The sequence below is a fragment of the Melanostigma gelatinosum genome (genome assembly GCF_949748355.1).
Source record: "Melanostigma gelatinosum genome assembly, chromosome: 22".
Classification (NCBI taxonomy): Eukaryota; Metazoa; Chordata; class Actinopteri; order Perciformes; family Zoarcidae; genus Melanostigma; species Melanostigma gelatinosum.
The window spans coordinates 9,041,384-9,059,218 of record NC_136655.1 but is presented as its reverse complement, the minus strand read 5'-3'; the positions used below and the strand labels follow the sequence as shown (position 1 = coordinate 9,059,218).

Sequence of the window (17,835 nt, the reverse complement as noted above, 5' to 3'; positions counted from 1 at the left end):
TGATTGCAGCCTCATAGTGTCGTTTTTACACACAGAGAGAGAACCAGATGTGAAAACTGGAAGAGCTGAAAGAAGCCCTCGCTTTCCCTTCGCTCCATCTCTCCTCCCTGTATTTGCACTGGTGCCTGTCTGTTTCCATATTTCTGCAGCTTTCTAGACATGCTGACTCAGTGTTAAAACTGGAAACACAAACAGGGTATGGTGCTGGTGGTAATTACTGCCTTCGAAAATGTCTTGGCGGACACAAATCTGCAGAAAGTTAATGTATGCATGATTCAAATTAGAATACAATACAAAAAAAGAGACGCCGTTGAACACCGACCGCACAAGAACACAAACAATGATGCAACATAATCACAGCAGGTAGTCTGATGTCAACCAAGTTAGGATAAAATGGAAAATGATGGTCCATGCTTGAAAATGCAAGCTTTTAGTTTGACAGAACGGACTACGACCAGCCTGCTCCCTCCCTCTCAATGAAGAACAGATGCGCCCCCCCCCCCCCCCCCCCCCCGGGTGGCAAACCTGAGAAAACAAACGCATGCTCTGCTCGCTCAGCCTCAGTGGAACCGAAACATTAGACAGTAAACTAATTCTTTCACTGAATAAGCAAGAAGGACTCGACACTGGAGAGTGCTGAGCAAACTTAACAAATGTACCTTTCATACAAGGTACTCTTCATGCCAGGACAGTATATTTGTTGTTGATATATTTGACAGAAAGAAAATCATTTCTTCAGCTAAATGATTTGGGTTTGGCTGCAAATGAACGGTCCTGATTCTTTAGGTGAGTTTACGCCGCTCCTCAGAGTCAAGTGAACCCTTTTCTGTGGACACAGTGCACATGTTTCCTCTTTTATAATCAACCAGCATAATGATTGCTTTGGCTGAATTCAGTTTCAAACAACTATAAACAGGACGTGACACAGTGAAGTCACAGGGATGCAGAGCTTGACAGTCTCACCTTTGTTGCTGCAGTCCAGCAGAGGTTTGGGGAACATGTAGGTGTGGCACATGGACGTGGCCTCCGTCTTCACTTTGATCGGCGGAGGCTTCGGTTGCCCCCTATCTCCGCCCCCCGGCCGCCTGTCCACCTGGCTGTCGTCCGCACACAACAAGTCCACGTTCAGCTTCCTCAGCTTCTGGCCACTCAGCGACTGGGGCTCCGCACACTTGCCGTAGTTGCCGAAGTTGCGGTTGCTGGGCACCTGCAGGGCCCTGACCAGGCTGTCCAATGAGCAGCGGCAGCTCCAGGGGTTGTCGTAGAGACGGAGGTAGGTGAGGCGGGTGAGAGGGAGCAGGACCTCCTCGGTGGCTGTTTTCAGTCTGTTGTGCTGGAGGAGCAGGGTTCGGAGCTTGGAGAGGCCAGTGAACGCTCCGTCCTCCACCATGGAGATGTGGTTCTGCTGGAGGTCCAGGCTCTTCAGCTGGGTGAACTGGGAGAACATGTTGTCCCTTAAAACCTAAAAGGGAGAGACGTAAACTGTTGGTGTGTGTCTGCTCTTTTGAAACCATGTCTGTCTCAAGCAGAGCTTTGTCAGACTCGTAGACGGACGAGATATTTACTATTCAGCTCTTTAGCTGCTAGATGTTCCACTTTGTTCACCAGCTATTCGCTCACTTCTTCTGCGCTGGGCAGCTGCCCACTGAGCCTGAAAATATGGCTCTCGAGAGCGATGAGGTCGAACCAAAACAGTAAAGATGTGAGCCGTAAAAAAGAAAACATTGAGCTGAAGTCTGCTAAAATGCTTCATAAAACTGAACTGCAGGAGTCGGGTATTCGTCACTATAAGCGAAACCTTCAAGTCATTTGATCCGTATAAATCTGAGGTTTTACATACAATCTGCAAAGATTGGGTTTTGATGATGAAATTGCAGTTATAAAGAACACATTAAAATGTTTTCACTTTGTTTCCCTCACTACTCATTCATTCAACAAGCCAACTGTTTGAACTTGAAAATAAGGTTTAATTATACTCATTTACACTGTCTTTGTAAGTCACTCGTCGCTGGCAAAGCTTTTTTGTTTTATTCCTCTCAACACCTGTGACACACATCCTGTGTGCTCACTCAGACATGCAAACATCTACACACACAAATACGCAGCAGAAAAGTCTGTCTTTGATCCCGGAGCCAAATAAATGGTGCACAGATGCTCATGGTATCAACATGCTGGCAGGGTTTAGCGTCAGAGTAAGAGGCTCGAGACGCTAACGCACAGAATAGGGATGCATTTGTTGCACAACGCTGTGCTCGACACTTTATTATTGTTAGTTGGGTCTTAGATCACCTGCTGCAGTCCATTTATGTCTTGACTCTTTCATAGTCTGCACAAACCTGAATCTTATTTCTTGCCAAAAGCAGGTGGTGAATATCTTTGGGCCAGTCCTGCATCACGGTGGTCAGCTGCCTGTCCTGACAGTCCAGGTACTTGTCCCCTGCCTCCACGTATTCCTTACACTCCTGAGTATGGCGTCGCATCACTCCGGCTCTGCCTCTGCCCCGTACGTGGCCCCCAGCGCCCCTCTCCACAGCCCCTGACCGAGGGCCTCTCCGGGGCTCAGCTGACCCGAGGAGCAGCAAAAGGACGAGGGTGGCGAGGAGACGCATGATGGGAGAGGGGAGGAGAGACAGGGAGGCCTCTCAGTAATCAAGTGAACCTTGGACGACTTGGACTTGTTGGTAGATCGGTGTGACGGGACACGGGAGGCCGGTCACAGCTGTGTGTATGAAGAGGAAAACAGAGGGGAATTTTTAATAGGTCTTCAATGGCCACAAACTCACTCATAGTATAGCTGACACTGAACATTTTTTACTTGGGTTATTTGCAAAAAAAAAACAAAAAACTTTCAGGTGATGCAGTCATAAATGTCTGTGTGGTTGTAGTTTCTGGAATTGCTCTTTTGAATGTCCCTTGCGGAAATCATTTCATTCACAAATACAATAAAATGTCCCGGGGTTTGTCTTAGTGGCATGTCGAGACATGCTGACAACTGAAATGGTAACACGGCACATGTTGAAAGAATTAGCGGAGAGGTAGAGCGAAAGGAAACAGGAGGTTTGACGCAAAAGAGAGACGTTTGTTAAGTGTTAACATGTTCCGTGTTGAAATGTGGTCGTAGTAAAGTGCACTTTTCTTTCACGGATATCCCATGAATGTTTTCTACCTCAGCTAAACCGACCCAGATGCCCTTTCTGTCTACCTTTAGTGGCTCGTGTCACAGCTCTGATTCCATCTCCTTCTCTGTTTTCATCTTGCTGTCTTGGCATTGATGAATCATCCAATTGTGGGATGTGTATCCCTTGCAAAAAGAAAACACGTCTATTGCATTTAACATAATTGTTTATGAATTTATTGTTTAAAAGAAGGGTTTGAAATCTTGGGAAATACACTTATTTGCTTTCTGACTGAGCGTTGGATTGTATTGAAGCTAAAGCCAAACGCCAGTAAGCTCAGCTTAGCATAATGACAGTGAGTGAAACCCAGAGCCTCCGCTTGCCAACTGGCAACTTGTCCCAGGGAGTAGTCTGGCACAAACCCCCCCCCAGATTAAACATAATAGATATGTGTTAATTAGAGGTGCTGGTAGTCGGGCCAGCTGTTTCCCAGTTTTTATGCCCAGATAATTGAACTGCCTGCATTTGTGTTATATTTAACAGACAGATATGAAAGTGCTTTCAATCTGCCAAACTGTTCATATAAAACCACTTTCTGACTTTTTGAATAACAACCCTTGTTGTTTTTTTGTCTCTCTTCCTTGCAGCCTTGCTGTCTTACAATTTGTACTGCCCAACTATCATCAGCCACGAATATGAAAACTCCAATATTGGAGATATCAATATTTACGGCTGAATAATAAGTAAAAAGTGTTTTTTTTTGTAGTCACATAGCTACTTGTTTGGACTCCCTGCCTGCTGACCATGTGAATGTGGGTGTGTTTTTTTCCTTTTGTGTATTTGTGTGAGTGTGTGCATTGTCTGGTTAAAAAAGAAAAAAGAAGTGAGTCATGGGTCCCTTATGTGATCAGAGGCATAACGGCAAAAACCACAGGTCTGCCAAGACACTACACACACACACACACACACACAAACACAGACTCATCAGTCAAACTGTACCAAACCGCAACCCCCCTCCAGTCCTGCAGTCTGTCTCACAGTGGAACAAGCCCGTCAATGCAGATGGTGTCGTTCCATTGTGAATAACAGACTGGGCAATGTTAGCCAGCTGCACACAGAAGCAGCTGAGAAATGTACCAAGGGAGACACTTTCCAGTCCAGTGAGCGCTCGTCAACTGTCCAACTGTCAATCGTCTTAAATGAAGCAAAGAAGAAAGTTAGATTTCCTCCACTGCAGCCGTCGCATGCGATAATACTCTTCTAGTGAGCTGTTACTCCAAACCCAAAATGAATTGAATAGGTTCATCTCAGCCACCATCTGTCAGTGTCTGTATGATTGGGTCTCTCTTTCTTCTTTCTCTGTATTTATATACGAGCATGCCCTCATGGATTTATATTATCTGTTTGTGTGCACAGGTACAACTACGAGCACACATTCTTGTGCCTGTGTTGCATGATTGTGCAGCTGATGAGAGACATATGTTTCGACACAAGGCAAGACTTGTGCCAGTCGAAACACCGGACTACACCGGGCTGAGGTGGAAAGCATGGAGAGGGTTCCTGAGTGGACCCAAACACAACTCTGCATGTAGTCCTAAACCGCTCGTTTGCAAGATCTATGGGTTCAGCTCAGCAAACACACACTCCACTACAGTGAAGTGTCCACTGGTGTCAACAAAAAAAGAATGAAAGAATTGAATTCCACTTCTAAAAGAAGCTGGTGAAACGGTTCACATTTATTGCACAGAAAAAAAGCTTTTCAGCATGTTCTCTCTCCTTCGCACTATAATCGATGCACCATCTCCAAACCATTTGGACCAGTGCTGGTACTTCTCAGATCTTTTTTCCACATCACAGCGGTTGACCAGGAAAGGTCCAGCCCTTCTTAAAAGAAAATCGACGGCCATGGTCAGCCTGTAATATCCATGACACATTCCAGCTGGGACTAAAACAAGCCCACTCAGGCCAAACCCATCCCTGTGGTTCACCTCTAGCCCATACCAGCTCAAATTAGCCCTCCCAGTCTAGTATTATTTCCCAAACCAGCTCCTTCTGGTACGTTTGTGCCAACCCCCCCAAAATAAACAGTCTCCCTGTGCTTCTAAACATTGATCAGAAAGACCTCAGGGTTTCAGGCACTTCCGCGGGGATATTGCTTTAAATACTGTGCAGACTGGTTTTATTTTGCTGCCATTGCCATCTGTGCTGAACCAGAATAAAGGTTTGTCTAGACATGGAATGTGGCAGCAATATGTTTCTCATTTTGGACAATGGAAAAAAATGAGCCGGCGGGAAGAATCCGTGGCATTGTCTTATGAAAAGATAGCAGATGATTTGTTTGCCCTGTACGTGCAAGCGTGAACGATAGCGTTAGCCGATTTGTTCATTTGTAACACGGGGGGGGGGAGGTGTTTTTAGGGGGGTTCAGCCGCAATTAGCGAAGTGAGCCGCCTACATGAGCAGCTCTTTTGGTTGGAATATTACAGATCTAAGACGAAACTAAAAGAAAGGCGGGACTCCGAGAGAAATTCGCAAATTAGAAATCCGTCTACTGCTTCAGCACCAAGGACAGCGGCGTCGTGCTATTTCAGAGCCACGGTAGGGGGCCATGTAGATTCTTACTCGCACAAACCTCAGTCAGATAAAAGATTAACGAAACGGAAACAATGACTTACCTCTGAATGTCAAATATTATCTCATCATTCATATTCTAGCCTTCAGAGCTTTATGTAGTGCCGGTGACAGTTTTATCAGTCTGCACACAGTTTAGTGAGTGCAGTTTGCAGGAATCGGGTCACGCTCGGTTCACAGCATGTTGTTTGGTTTTTTATATTGGGTGCTAATTATCAGACATTTAATGTTTTGTTAACATTCCTGGTTTAATTTCAATACTTTCACATTCCAACCACATTAGGTGGATTCCACAGGGAGACCGCAATCAGATAGATTTACTTTTACCAGTGAGAGTATGATTATGTCATCAGTTATAATGGAGATTAAGTTTCCAACGTGCACTGAACAAACAATGCATCATTGTGTCTGAAATGGGAGTCATCGTTATCTGGGGATTTGTGTTAAATCTTTCTCATGGCTTTCAAAACCAAAACAGTTTACGCACCAGTCTTTTAGACAAGTAAGGGACAGCAAGTACCCAGCACAAGAGTGCTCTCAATCAAAACAAACCACTGAATAAATGCTCACGTGCTCAGTGTTTCTATGACTTTGTTTTGGGGGACTGTGTGCAGGGAGTGTAGACTTAGAACTAAACTCCAGCTGAACATCATGTGTCTCCCTGCTGCACCAGCTTTAGTGCATCTTTATCTGAAACTTTCATTCTTTAGATTCCTGCACTCTTTATACAATGTTGTAATTTGATGAGAGCATTTCCTCTAAAGGCTCAGAGTTTCAGATACAACTGTTTGACTGATTAAGTTACAGACATACATAGTATAATGTAGTGGAAAGCATCATTTAACCAGGTGGTTTGGCATGACTTCACTGGTGACATTAGCCAGGCAGAGAGGAAGTTAGACCGCTCTTCCAAAGAACCAAAGGTAAAAGTGCAAATGAGTGTGAATGAAGCAGGGAAAACCTCCACACACTGAACACGTATAAAAGTGTATATTATAATAGTATATACACATAATAGTATGTACACAAAGAGAGACAATGACATATGAAATAGACACATGTTGACACATTCTGCGTCTGTGTATGTTTTCTGAACTGTCTCTGGGCTCCAAACGGGTCATTTGTCCTCAGCAGACCGGAGGGCGAAGAGACCTGTTGGCTCTCTAAAACCATCACAACCCACGTCCTTCAGGAAGAGGCGGTGAGAGAAGAGACACTCCCTGACCGTCAGACTAATACAGACGGAGGAAGCACACATGATTGAAAACCACTGTGTTTCAGAATGGAAAGTGAAAGACGGAAGGAATGATGAGGTTGATGTTAGAAGCTGAACTTACATGGGTCATGAAATATTATGATGGCAAAGGGAAAGGAGAGGGATTTGTTTGGTTTCAGTTTTCACACCGCTGCGCTTCTGTTGAGAGAACACCCAGGGAGGTTGTGTTTTTTCTAAATCCTAACCAACTGAAGGAAGAGCCAACAGCGTACAGTAGACCTGAGATTACATTTGTGGATCAAAAAATAGAGTCCATTACATATTATATATATATCTATCAAATATGCAATATAACTATTTTTCAACACACGTGTATATAGTTGTCTTGTCTATTCTTTAACTTTAATTTGTCCAGCTTTGTTGAACTCGTTCTTAGCTGCTATGTTAATTCTGTTAAATGCTTTGACTCCGACTGGTCCGGTGGTAAGACTTGAATCCTAAACTGTTGGTGAACATTCCTGTTTTTTCCCCAACACTGGAGGGACATTCCACAATTACGCGAAAGCATATGTGTCCCTGGCTTAAAGTCCTTTGAAAACCCAATGTCCCACCTCTCACCCACAAAACCTTGAGTCAGCACAGTTGCTATACCTGCACTGGCGCGCTGTAAAGACTCGCCATGCTCCAATAACACTGGACTGGCAACTGGGGACGGAAAGAGTTCAGACCTCCAGAGGAAATTGTTCGGAAACACAAGGGGCCACTGTGTTAAAGAGAGAAAGCAAGAACAAGCAGGGGAGGCTGCAAAAACAAGAATGAGCCCCTTCTCCTGAACTACGAACAGAAAAATGTCAAGAATTCAAGAAGAGTTAAAACACAGGGTCAGGCAGAGAAAGTCAGTGTGCCGGTCAGTCAGGCAGCTAATTACAGAAAGAAACAGTGACAAAGCCACACGGAGCACTCTTAAAGGTGAGCGTGTTTTCCTCTGCGAGCCAACCTCCCAGCAAGCTGACCTGACTTTCCTCTGCGCTGAATTCCCTTCATGTGTGGAATGCAAGTGTGCCCGAAGGTCTGCGGCTTGTTCATATGCAACAGACCCAGCATCCAGTTTTAAATAATGAAAGGAACACGAGGAAAGAATGACAGTATTGGGTGAAGAGAAGAGGGAGAAGCACGGCTAGCCCTGAATCCTAAACCAGAGGATGAGACAGCGGCAGACATGGACTGTGAATGGAGCGAGAGCAGGCGAGAGAGAGAACCCTCACACATCCCTGAGAGCCTAATTGAAAACAGACATGTTCACTTCTGCAGAAAAGTAAGAGAGGCAAGAAGGGGGGGGGGGAAGAAAATTACAATTTGGTTTCTCACAGAGGGTCAGAGGTGGTAGACTCAGAAGGAGAACCTTTGTGGTTGAAACAGGCCAAATGTGCCTTTGTGTGTGTTCCATATACCCATGAGAAACCAGATTTATACAAGTCTCTGGAGTCCAGACCATAAGAATAGTAACTGCAACCCTCAAAAGAGGTCAACGTCCCATGCACGTGCGTTTCTGAGTCCATGCAACTCCAGTGTGTGTGTGTGTTCAGTTTTCGACTCTTTTTTAAAATCAAAAAAAAGTGTCTTGAGAATGAGATGTTAAGCAGAGCTACACATACAAACACACACAATGTCTCCCCCAACCAACCGGCTATGTCCATTGCTTTGTGTTGGTGCCAGACACATCTGCACCTTAAACACACACACACACACACACACACACACACACACACACACACACACACACACACACACACACACACACACACACATGCAACAGGCACAGCAAACACTCCCACTCTCTCTCTGTCTCCTCTCTCTACAAAGTGTTGCACTTAAACTTAACTGCGGCGAGCTGAAACAGCAGTCATTTTCGTTAAAGAGTCTCTCTCTCTCTTTGTAATCAGAGTGAACTTGCAAAGTCAAGCTTTTTCTCTTCCCCAGTTTTTTTTCTTTTTTTTTGGAGCAGGGTTCCAGAGGGAAACCACACATTGCTCCGCTCTGCATGGATGTGGAATTTTTCTGAAACGTACACAGGGGCATGTGGAAAACCTACAACTAATACATGCAAACTCTTCAGGAAGCGCTGCAGCCCTTCTGGCTTCCTCTTTGGTAATATTATGCCCTCAAATTTTTTGAAATCTGTACAAAAGGAGCTGTCCGACAAAACTCCTAAATCCCACCAAAGTCTCGACTTCATGCTTAATTGGATAAACTGTTGTCTATGAACATGAGTCATAAGGTGGACATGACTGTCTAGAGTTCCTTACAGTACAAGGAGGGTCCAAGTGGGTCAATGAACCCATCACTTTACCAGAAGTGTAAGTATCTCTGTATGTTGAGTTACAAAGGGAACTTAACGCCTAATCATTGCAGAGTGCTTTTAAGTCCGGGTGTGTGGGACCACCAGTCAGTTACATAACAAAAACAGCAAGGAAGCATCTAAAATTAGCCGTTGAATGTTGTCTTTGCTCAAGATATTATCTGCAATTCATCAACGTCAGGGCGCAGTGACCCTCTATAAACTTGGCCCAAACTCCAAATTAGAATGTTGTAGTAGAAAAAGAGAGCTTACTTCAGCAGTTCCTCAAGCTCCGAGCTGGCAAAAGATGCAAATTCACGGTGTTGGATACAATAACTCGTAGCTTTTTTTTGGATGGAGTTTTGGCCGATCTTATCTTCACATGTTCACAATTTTATCATTTGTGTGAAATACATCTAAGCTGCAGGTATTTGAATCAATGTCTGACACTGAACACAGTGTTCTGATGTTGTGTTGCTGCAATGCATCTTTAAATGAAAGTTGTATTTATTGTTTTATTCTAAGAAAAAAGAAGGGAAGTCACTCTTCTTGTAAAACCTTCAGAAAAGATTGTAAAAGAGGCAGAAATATTACATGCTGAGCAACCTAACAACTATTTCACATCAAGATTAGTTTAATATGCTGTGGTCTTTTACAAGACTTCAGCGAATCAGACTGTCACTGGAAACTTAACTGTGGTGCCAAGCAATACTTGCCAAAAAGAAGAAGAAGAAAAAGAAATCTTGCGTGTTGAATATTGTATCAGGAAGGATTGGGGATTTGCTGCTGCTTCCAGCCGAATAATCTTTAGTAGATAGACAGATCTAATGCACTTTGGTTCAATATGAAGGTTTCAGTCCTACCTGTACTGGGAGAGAATCTGGCTCAGGATCGTCCACTAGGACCTGCAGATCTCCGGTTGGTCCCGCGTCCCCGGCTCCTAGTCCTGTCATGAGCGCTGCGTCTAAGACAAGAAAATCTGCATGTCTGCCTTTAAAGTTAGAGCGTGGAGTGAGGGACGAGCGACTGGCTGCTTTTCCTCTCTCTCTCTCTCTCTCTCTCTCTCTCTCTCTCTCTCTCTCTCTCTCTCTCTCTCTCTCTCTCTCTCTCTCTCTCTCTCTCTCTCTCTCTCTCTCTCTCTCTCTCTCTCTCTCTCTCTCTCTCTCTCTCTCTGGCTGCCTGCCTGTGCTGAGTGATTGACTGCTGCCTTATGCAAGCTGCCTCTCTTGCTTTTCACCCACTCAGCTGGATCACACTGAGAATGTGAGGAGAGAGAAGGAGAGAGAACGAGACTGTGAGCAAAGCAAAGCTGATTCTCAAAGGAGCCACAAGGCTGCACACACACACACACTCGTATACACGTGTAGCAGGGCTGCAACCCTGCACTGCTCCCCCTCTGTTAAACCGCTGGACTTCCTCCAGGATATGCATGCTAGCTGGCCTTATGGGCCGAGAGGGATAGACATACTCTCCAAACACTCGGAGTTAATCAAATTATAACGCAATGTAAACACACATGAGTTGGAATACTTAGTTTGCTTATTATTTCAAGCCCAAGCATTATGTTTATCCCAAACCTAACCACGAGCATCAAGGGAACAACGTGGCCTTACAATGTGTGCAAATGACAAAGGTATAGGTCGGGAAATTATTTGTTACTCCTTCCCATGAGATCAGGCAGATTTGGCCGACACCCAAAGCGCAGATATCGGTATCCGGGGACGCAGGACCTACCGGAGATCTGCAGGTCCAAAATAACTCAACCACCCTGTTTGTGTGCGGCGTCATACCCCCGCTCGTTGTGGATGTAAATCGTAGCAGCTTTGCTCCACAGCCTCAGTCCACTTCCAGCATCTGACGCTGAACGATGTTACAGGCAACGCTTGTGGTTTCACAAGGTTTTCTAAAAGGTTTGCCACCCGTCATCTGGACTGCATCGCTTTACAGAAGTGCAAGAGGTGGAACCAGCCGCTAACACAGTGATCTATTCTGTCCTGCCACTTTTTTTTAGTCCTGTTAGCGGCGAGGTCCAGACTGAAAAATATCAAAAACTATTGGATGGATTCCCCTGACATTTTGAAAAAGACATTCATGGTCCCCAGAGGATGAATCTTAGAGACTTTGGTGAACCCCCTGATGTTTATTTTAACATGTTCCAATTCTTCACTTTGGTTTATGACCAAACACTTGTGTTGATTTGTTTGACATGTCTGTGATGAATTGTAAGAAATTTGAGCAAAAAAACTGTAGTTAGTAGATATAATAAAAGTGTTTAATAATCCATAATTAAGAATTCATAATTAGTCATAATCATAAGGGTTTTGGGAATGCATAATTAAGATAAACATAAAGTGATGTAGGATTAGTAGCTAAAGGTGCGTAGGGAAATTGGCCAATAGCAATTGAGATAGACGGAAGGGGAGGAGTCGCGAACGAATCTGTGGGAGGTTTGAATTAAGTCTTTTTTCTCTCTCACGTGATGGCTCTCGGAGGACGGACGTGTTTTATACCTGAGGAGCTGAGTAGAGTTTTTTTGCAAATGGGGTTTTATTGTTTTAATATTTCATAGGAGTATGTACTCCAATGTTTAACTGTAATCGTACTTGCATCAGTGGAATTAAATTCCTTATAATTGTAAACCAGTTTTGGTAGCGTTATTATTGCAGCGTGTCGTCTGCACAAAGCAGCGGACACACGTGTGCTCCAGCCTTCTCTCTGTGGGGGTTGAGATTCAGCCTCGACAGAATCATGTTTGAGCTTCTGGTGTCTTGTTTGCGGTTAACTCTGTGTGATTGTTTTGCGCTGCAGTACGTCTGTATATTTACTTCTGAGGCAGTGAAGATTTCACACCACTCTCTACCACATGTTGCGAACATGAACCAGTTGGCCTGTCAGCTCCCGCACGGATAGTTTCATCAATGACTAAGTGGTGGATTTTGTGTAATTTTATGGAGCCACAAGACGGTGATCCCCGCTAATCAACATACTGCTGCTTGCTCTGTCCTTCTCCCCTCCTCTCTTCTCTTCAACAACACGGAGAGAAACAGCTCCATATTAGGGCCACCATTCTGCGCTGGCTTAACTGGATTGCTTACTGGCAAACACTTCAAACAGCTTGAGAGCACTTACACCAGAACAACTGTTTTAAGTAAGTAGCGAGAAGCTGCGATGGAAACCTGGGGGGGGGGGGGCTTTTCTGAAAAGGCTGTAAACCAGTCAACCTGTCTGTGTTTAGCAGCGGACGGCGGACAGTAATCCGCTCCTCAAACATGCAAGCACCTACTGTACAATCACATCTGCAAAAGCATGCCTGCATACCAGGACCAGACAGTAATAGAATACAGAATAACCTCCAGGCTGCAAAATGTATTTCCTCTGCCAAAGCTGACCTCATGCATGTGCGCGTGTGTGTGTGTGTCTACGTCCGTGCCCAGGTATGATGCTCGTGTGCCAGGCCAGCGGGGAGATGAAGGATGAGCGCCTTGTTAAAATGCTTCAAACACATTCTTTAAAGAGCCGGGTCGACTTTTGACCTCAATGCATCCCTTTCAGACATGTTTATAGCCTCTGTGTGCTATATCAATGTCTAAATATATCTAATATCTAATATATTAAATATATTAGATATCGATTAGATATATATATCTAATCGAAAAAAAATGCACTGTGCCAGATATCATCAAAAAAACAAAGCTTACAGAATCTGAGGCAAGGTTCAAGTCTGAATATATGAATATATCACAACCTCTTGGGAGGTAATCCAATATAAATGTCATTATAATTCATTCTAATTGTATGCTTTGGAGACTGGTGACCCCAAACGTGAGAAACTGCCCTCTCATTAGGCTGAAGCTGCATTTCCAGCCTCTGCCACAGGGAAAATATGTTGGGAAAAGATCAACTCCCTAAATTATGTTGGGAAAAGCTGCACACTAAACAGCAGACAGACAAAGCTAAGAACCAGTTGTTGAACACAGCGGAGCATTTAGCTGCTAAAGAGCCAGATATTTCCCGGAGGAGTTGATGGACACACAAAGCAACAAGAAGAGTGACTATTAGACTTACATTCATCAAGAGGCAAGAAACAGTAATGAAAGCTATCGTCTATAAGCAATCAAGCTGATCTGTGGGTAATGTAGGCACCAGGTTTTGACATGGTAGAATGCAAGCCGATATCTCTGGTTCTGCTGCATCGATTTTGATCTTCATTGTCTGTTATGATAAAGGAGTTCAATGCTAAATCGATGGAGAACTCCTTTCTTTTCTGGTTGGAGATGAGGTTTTCATTTATTTGATCCTGGACATACATGTTTTATCAATTACCTCTTCTTTGCATTTCTTTGTTGTTGTTTTTTTTAGAGAGAACGAGATGCAGACAGATGAGGAGAACGGTTCCCAGTCTGTGTCCCATGCTTTTCTACCTGGCCACAACCCATGGCTGACTGGAAACGCATTGGAACAACACGTGTCCACACAAACGCAGCAGTACGGATGCAATTATTTAGACAAACCAGATGACTCCATATCTCTGTGGCTACAAACTTAAATCCTATTTAATCAAAGATACACTCAATCCCTCCCATTAAAGTGCGGAGCACTGATTGAGTCCACGCTCACGTCAAAGACAACAAGCAATCTTTAGATGAGGAAACAATGTCATCTTCTTCTTTCCCTGCTTTGTTTTCTCTCACTGTTGATCTCTGTCCTTCTTCTTGCTCTGTGTGTCCTTTCCTCCCACTCCTGGTGATTTATTTGTCTTGCATCACTTCTTTCTCGAAACACTCACTCCCTTCCTCTCTTTCTTCGCTGAGCCAAAGGAAAGGCTAGAGTCTAGCCGCTAGACGCTACGTATGGGAGGACTAGAATAAAAAAAGTTTATGTTGAGCGACATGTTACGCTGGATAATCACGGAGTGTTACGAATCAAAATAGTCTTGACACATCTGGAATGTGTCCGCGGATAGACAAATAAAGGATCCTAAAAAGAAAGAAAGCATGAAGAGAAAGAAATCAACAAAGACACGACCAATGACATCGTCTTTGTATCTGCAGGACTACTTGTGCGTCACCTAACAAACTTGGGTGTCTGTTACAATCTGTTTCTGGGTGCCATGTTGGATGAAAGGATCCAACATGGCACCCAGATTAATGAAGGCTGGATGTAGAAATAATAAATAGGCCGACATTAAATACGTCTAAATAGGTGTCAAAAGAAGAGAATAACATGTCTACCTCTAGTTTATTACGCTGTAATGACTTAACTGTGACTGCGTGTTTAAAGTAATGACTGCCATTAATCCAGGCTAACGGGAGGGTGGAAAGGTGACTGTTTGTATACAGTTTTATAATCTGCTCGCCACAACTGAGAAATGAATCCCATCAGACTGAGCTCTGTCCACTTTCTTCAACAAACTGGAATTTGTAGTTTTATTTTGCTAAACATTGCTTTATTATGAAAATCAAAGAATACATCTCTCATATACTATGGCTACTGTATATCCAATGACTGTTTAGCGGGAGTTCACACAAACAACCCTCACTCCCCTGTATCAGACTGACTGCATTAATTAATGGCTTAAAGCTGTCAAAAGTCAACATTTTTATCGCCATGCTCTTTCCTGCCCCTAATGACCGGATTACATTTCGGAGTTTTTACCATACTGCATAGCTCTTCTCCCTACTGTGATACGATAACAAGGCCGAGGATAAGTTCATCTGTCTCCTTGTGGAGGATCATTCTTCTCTCAGAGGAAGTGAAAAGATTATGCTGAACAAGCTTATATTTATTGTTACAGCTTGTGGGAGTATTTGGGGGTGGAGAGGATTCAATGATTGCAAACCCTCCCCTGTGAACTTCTTTACTGTTGCTGAACATTACTTACAATCTCACCACAGTTTTCACTTGTCTTGCTTTTTCAAAATAGACCTCCACACTGGATACAACAGCCTCCTGGTCAAAAGAAAGCTGCATGTGTAACCCTTAGCAGACCAGACAAACGCCGAAATTAAAGTCCTGTTAGCGCCGAGGGTATATGTAGCTGTTCTCCCTGAGCGGAGTGCAGAGGGAGGTCACCAAGACAAGTTATCAAGCACCGGAAATTTCCCCCGGCCAAGCAAACATTAGTCCATAGAAGCCACGAAATAAATGGCCACGAAAGCCAATACCTTAACTGCTTTAAGATGCGGAAAGAAATGTTGTTGTTTCATGTGAATACAGCACCAAAGCTTTAATAAGTAGTGTGTAAGCGTTCAAGGATTCAAATGCTCTTTAAATTGTGTGAAAAATGTGAAAATCTTATTTACTCATAACGTTTTGGGGCTTTTCTATGTATGTTCTGTCAAAACAACAGAAAATACATTGTGTGAATAAGAAGTCTAGAAAATGAAGCATTTGTAAGTGAACATAAAAGATGAAGGATTGTGAGACATTGAATGCAACAACAACACACGTGTACATCCTGTTCTGTGTTGCTTCTTTGTCCTTCTGTCTCCTTCGCTGTCTTAGTTAAGGTTTTTCAGCATATTTTTTATTCCCCTTTCACAAACCGATATTGCGCGCAATGATTACACGTAGATTGCAAATGGTAGCGGTGTCCCATTTTGTGATACACGTCACTTTGCAAATTGCAGACACAATTGTTTTGTTTACCCATAAGCCTCTTATCCAGTAGCCACCACCCGTAGATTTAATTCCACAGGTGGTGAAGTAAGTGGAAGAGATTTAAAGGTGTTATTGTGCTTCAGGCAAAGTGTTTATGGGATTGTAAAGCAGCATCCCTTACACCTTTGCAACGTCCAGGGCCAGGTATGCGGTAGTGAGAAAGTAAGCAAGTGAGCTTCTCCTCTCTGAACTAGTTCATTTGTAGCAAACACCAAATTTACGTTTGCCGGTTTACTGATTTGCAAAGCTGTCAAAGGTTTCTCTGGTTCCATCCATTAACTCGAACATTCCGGTTATTTCTGCAGCTCTGTCTCAAAGAATGTGTGAACCCTGATGTCCTGTCACCCCATATTACTTGATTCCATTGCTGCATAAAGAGTAAACCCACCCGACAGCGTCCTGGAAAGAGTGATACTAACATCTTGGCAGTTTCTTCCAAGCACAATTGCTTTGACTTAGGAACCTTTACCCTCTGTGCTCCACTGCAGAAGGATGATGTGTTCTTTAGGTATTGCCGTCTGTATGGAGAAAATCAGGGGTGGATTAGTTTAAATACCTTAAGTTATTTTATCCAGCAAACCACAAAGAGTCAATTTGGTGTTTTATTTCTGTATTTGTATGCATTTGTCACCTACTTTATTTAATAAATACTCCAGTGTGCTAAATATCTGCTCCCAGAGTTTGGTGAAAGATGTCAACGACTCAAATGATACACAGGCCAGCTCTTTGTTATAGAACTGTTTTCTTTGACAAATAGAGTAGTTGCATGGTGTTCCTCAGGGTTCAATACTGGGTCCATGATTGTTTTCGTATGTGCTTCCTTTGGGGAACAAGAACCTCATGAGTCGCTTCCTGTATTGTTTGTTTTACATGCTACTGCATTTAGAAACCCTTGTCTTTTCTTGCTGAACAGTTGTACAGACTTATTTTTCCTCCAGCCGAGGTATATTATATGTGAGGTGCGTTGCTGCAATCAAGACTTATCCTTATTATTATTCAGAGCCCAGCAAATCATCGATCATGCTTTTATTTTGGCATGGCAGGCTTAGTTCTCCCAGTTGTTCTTATCTTTAGTTCCTGCCTTTATGTTAAGCTCAATATGAACTCATGCTGCTCCTCTTTGTTTTTAAATTCAAATTGTGCCAGTTGGAAGTAATGTAATTGGAAGCCTTTTTACCTACTGTCACCATTACCAGTACTTTTCCATTGTACTTTCACCCCATACAAAACACTATCTGCTTTAGTTTTGCTCCATTTTCAAACCCAAACTCTTCTCAAAGCCATGCTGCTTGCTCTAAGCTTTCCTACATCTCTGTTGCCTCAACAAGTTTGTTGTGATTCATCCATGCTGCTGGACCAACAACCATGTGTCACCATAATCACGGATCACGTACAAACACAACGCAAGCATTGTCCTGCTAATAACAGACCAAGCTCATATCTCTCTGTCTCTTTATCTGACTAATATTCTGTGGCATGTCACTGCCCCTGGGAACCAAAATGATGAGTCGAAATCATCTCACATCATGCTATATTTTCCATAGATCAGTGAACTGGGGGCGACCGTGGCTCACCGGATTAAGAGGGTCGTCTGTGGAACCGGAAGGTCAACGGTTCGATCCCCGACTGGGATGTGTACCTGAGTAACACACTGAACCCCCGGCTCCCCGGGCGCCGATCAATGGCAGCTCCCTGTATACAGGGATGGGTCAAATGCAGTAGTCAAATTTCGTGTATGTGACAATAAAAATGGTTTCTTCTTCTTTAACTGTATTGCATGTGTAGCACACACACACACACAAACTAAGCTTCATTTAACGTGGTTTATTTTATTTGATATTTTGCAAATTAGTAAAGCATGTTTACTGAAACAA

The 17,835-nt window shown here is 43.5% G+C and overlaps 1 protein-coding gene across 1 annotated transcript in view; it reads right to left on the bottom strand.

Moving 5' to 3' along the window:
- The window catches only part of lrrc17 (leucine rich repeat containing 17), a 21,592-nt gene extending 11,069 nt beyond the window's left edge, over nt 1-10,523 (bottom strand). The window contains exons 1-3 of the mRNA XM_079294627.1: nt 10,165-10,523; nt 2,337-2,719; nt 964-1,462 (exon numbers count right to left, since the gene is read on the bottom strand). Of these exons, the coding sequence (XP_079150753.1) occupies nt 964-1,462; nt 2,337-2,609 (772 nt within the window). The 5' untranslated portion in view covers nt 2,610-2,719; nt 10,165-10,523. The remainder of the gene's footprint in view (nt 1-963; nt 1,463-2,336; nt 2,720-10,164) is intronic.
- Between the last annotated feature and the right edge of the window lie 7,312 nt (nt 10,524-17,835).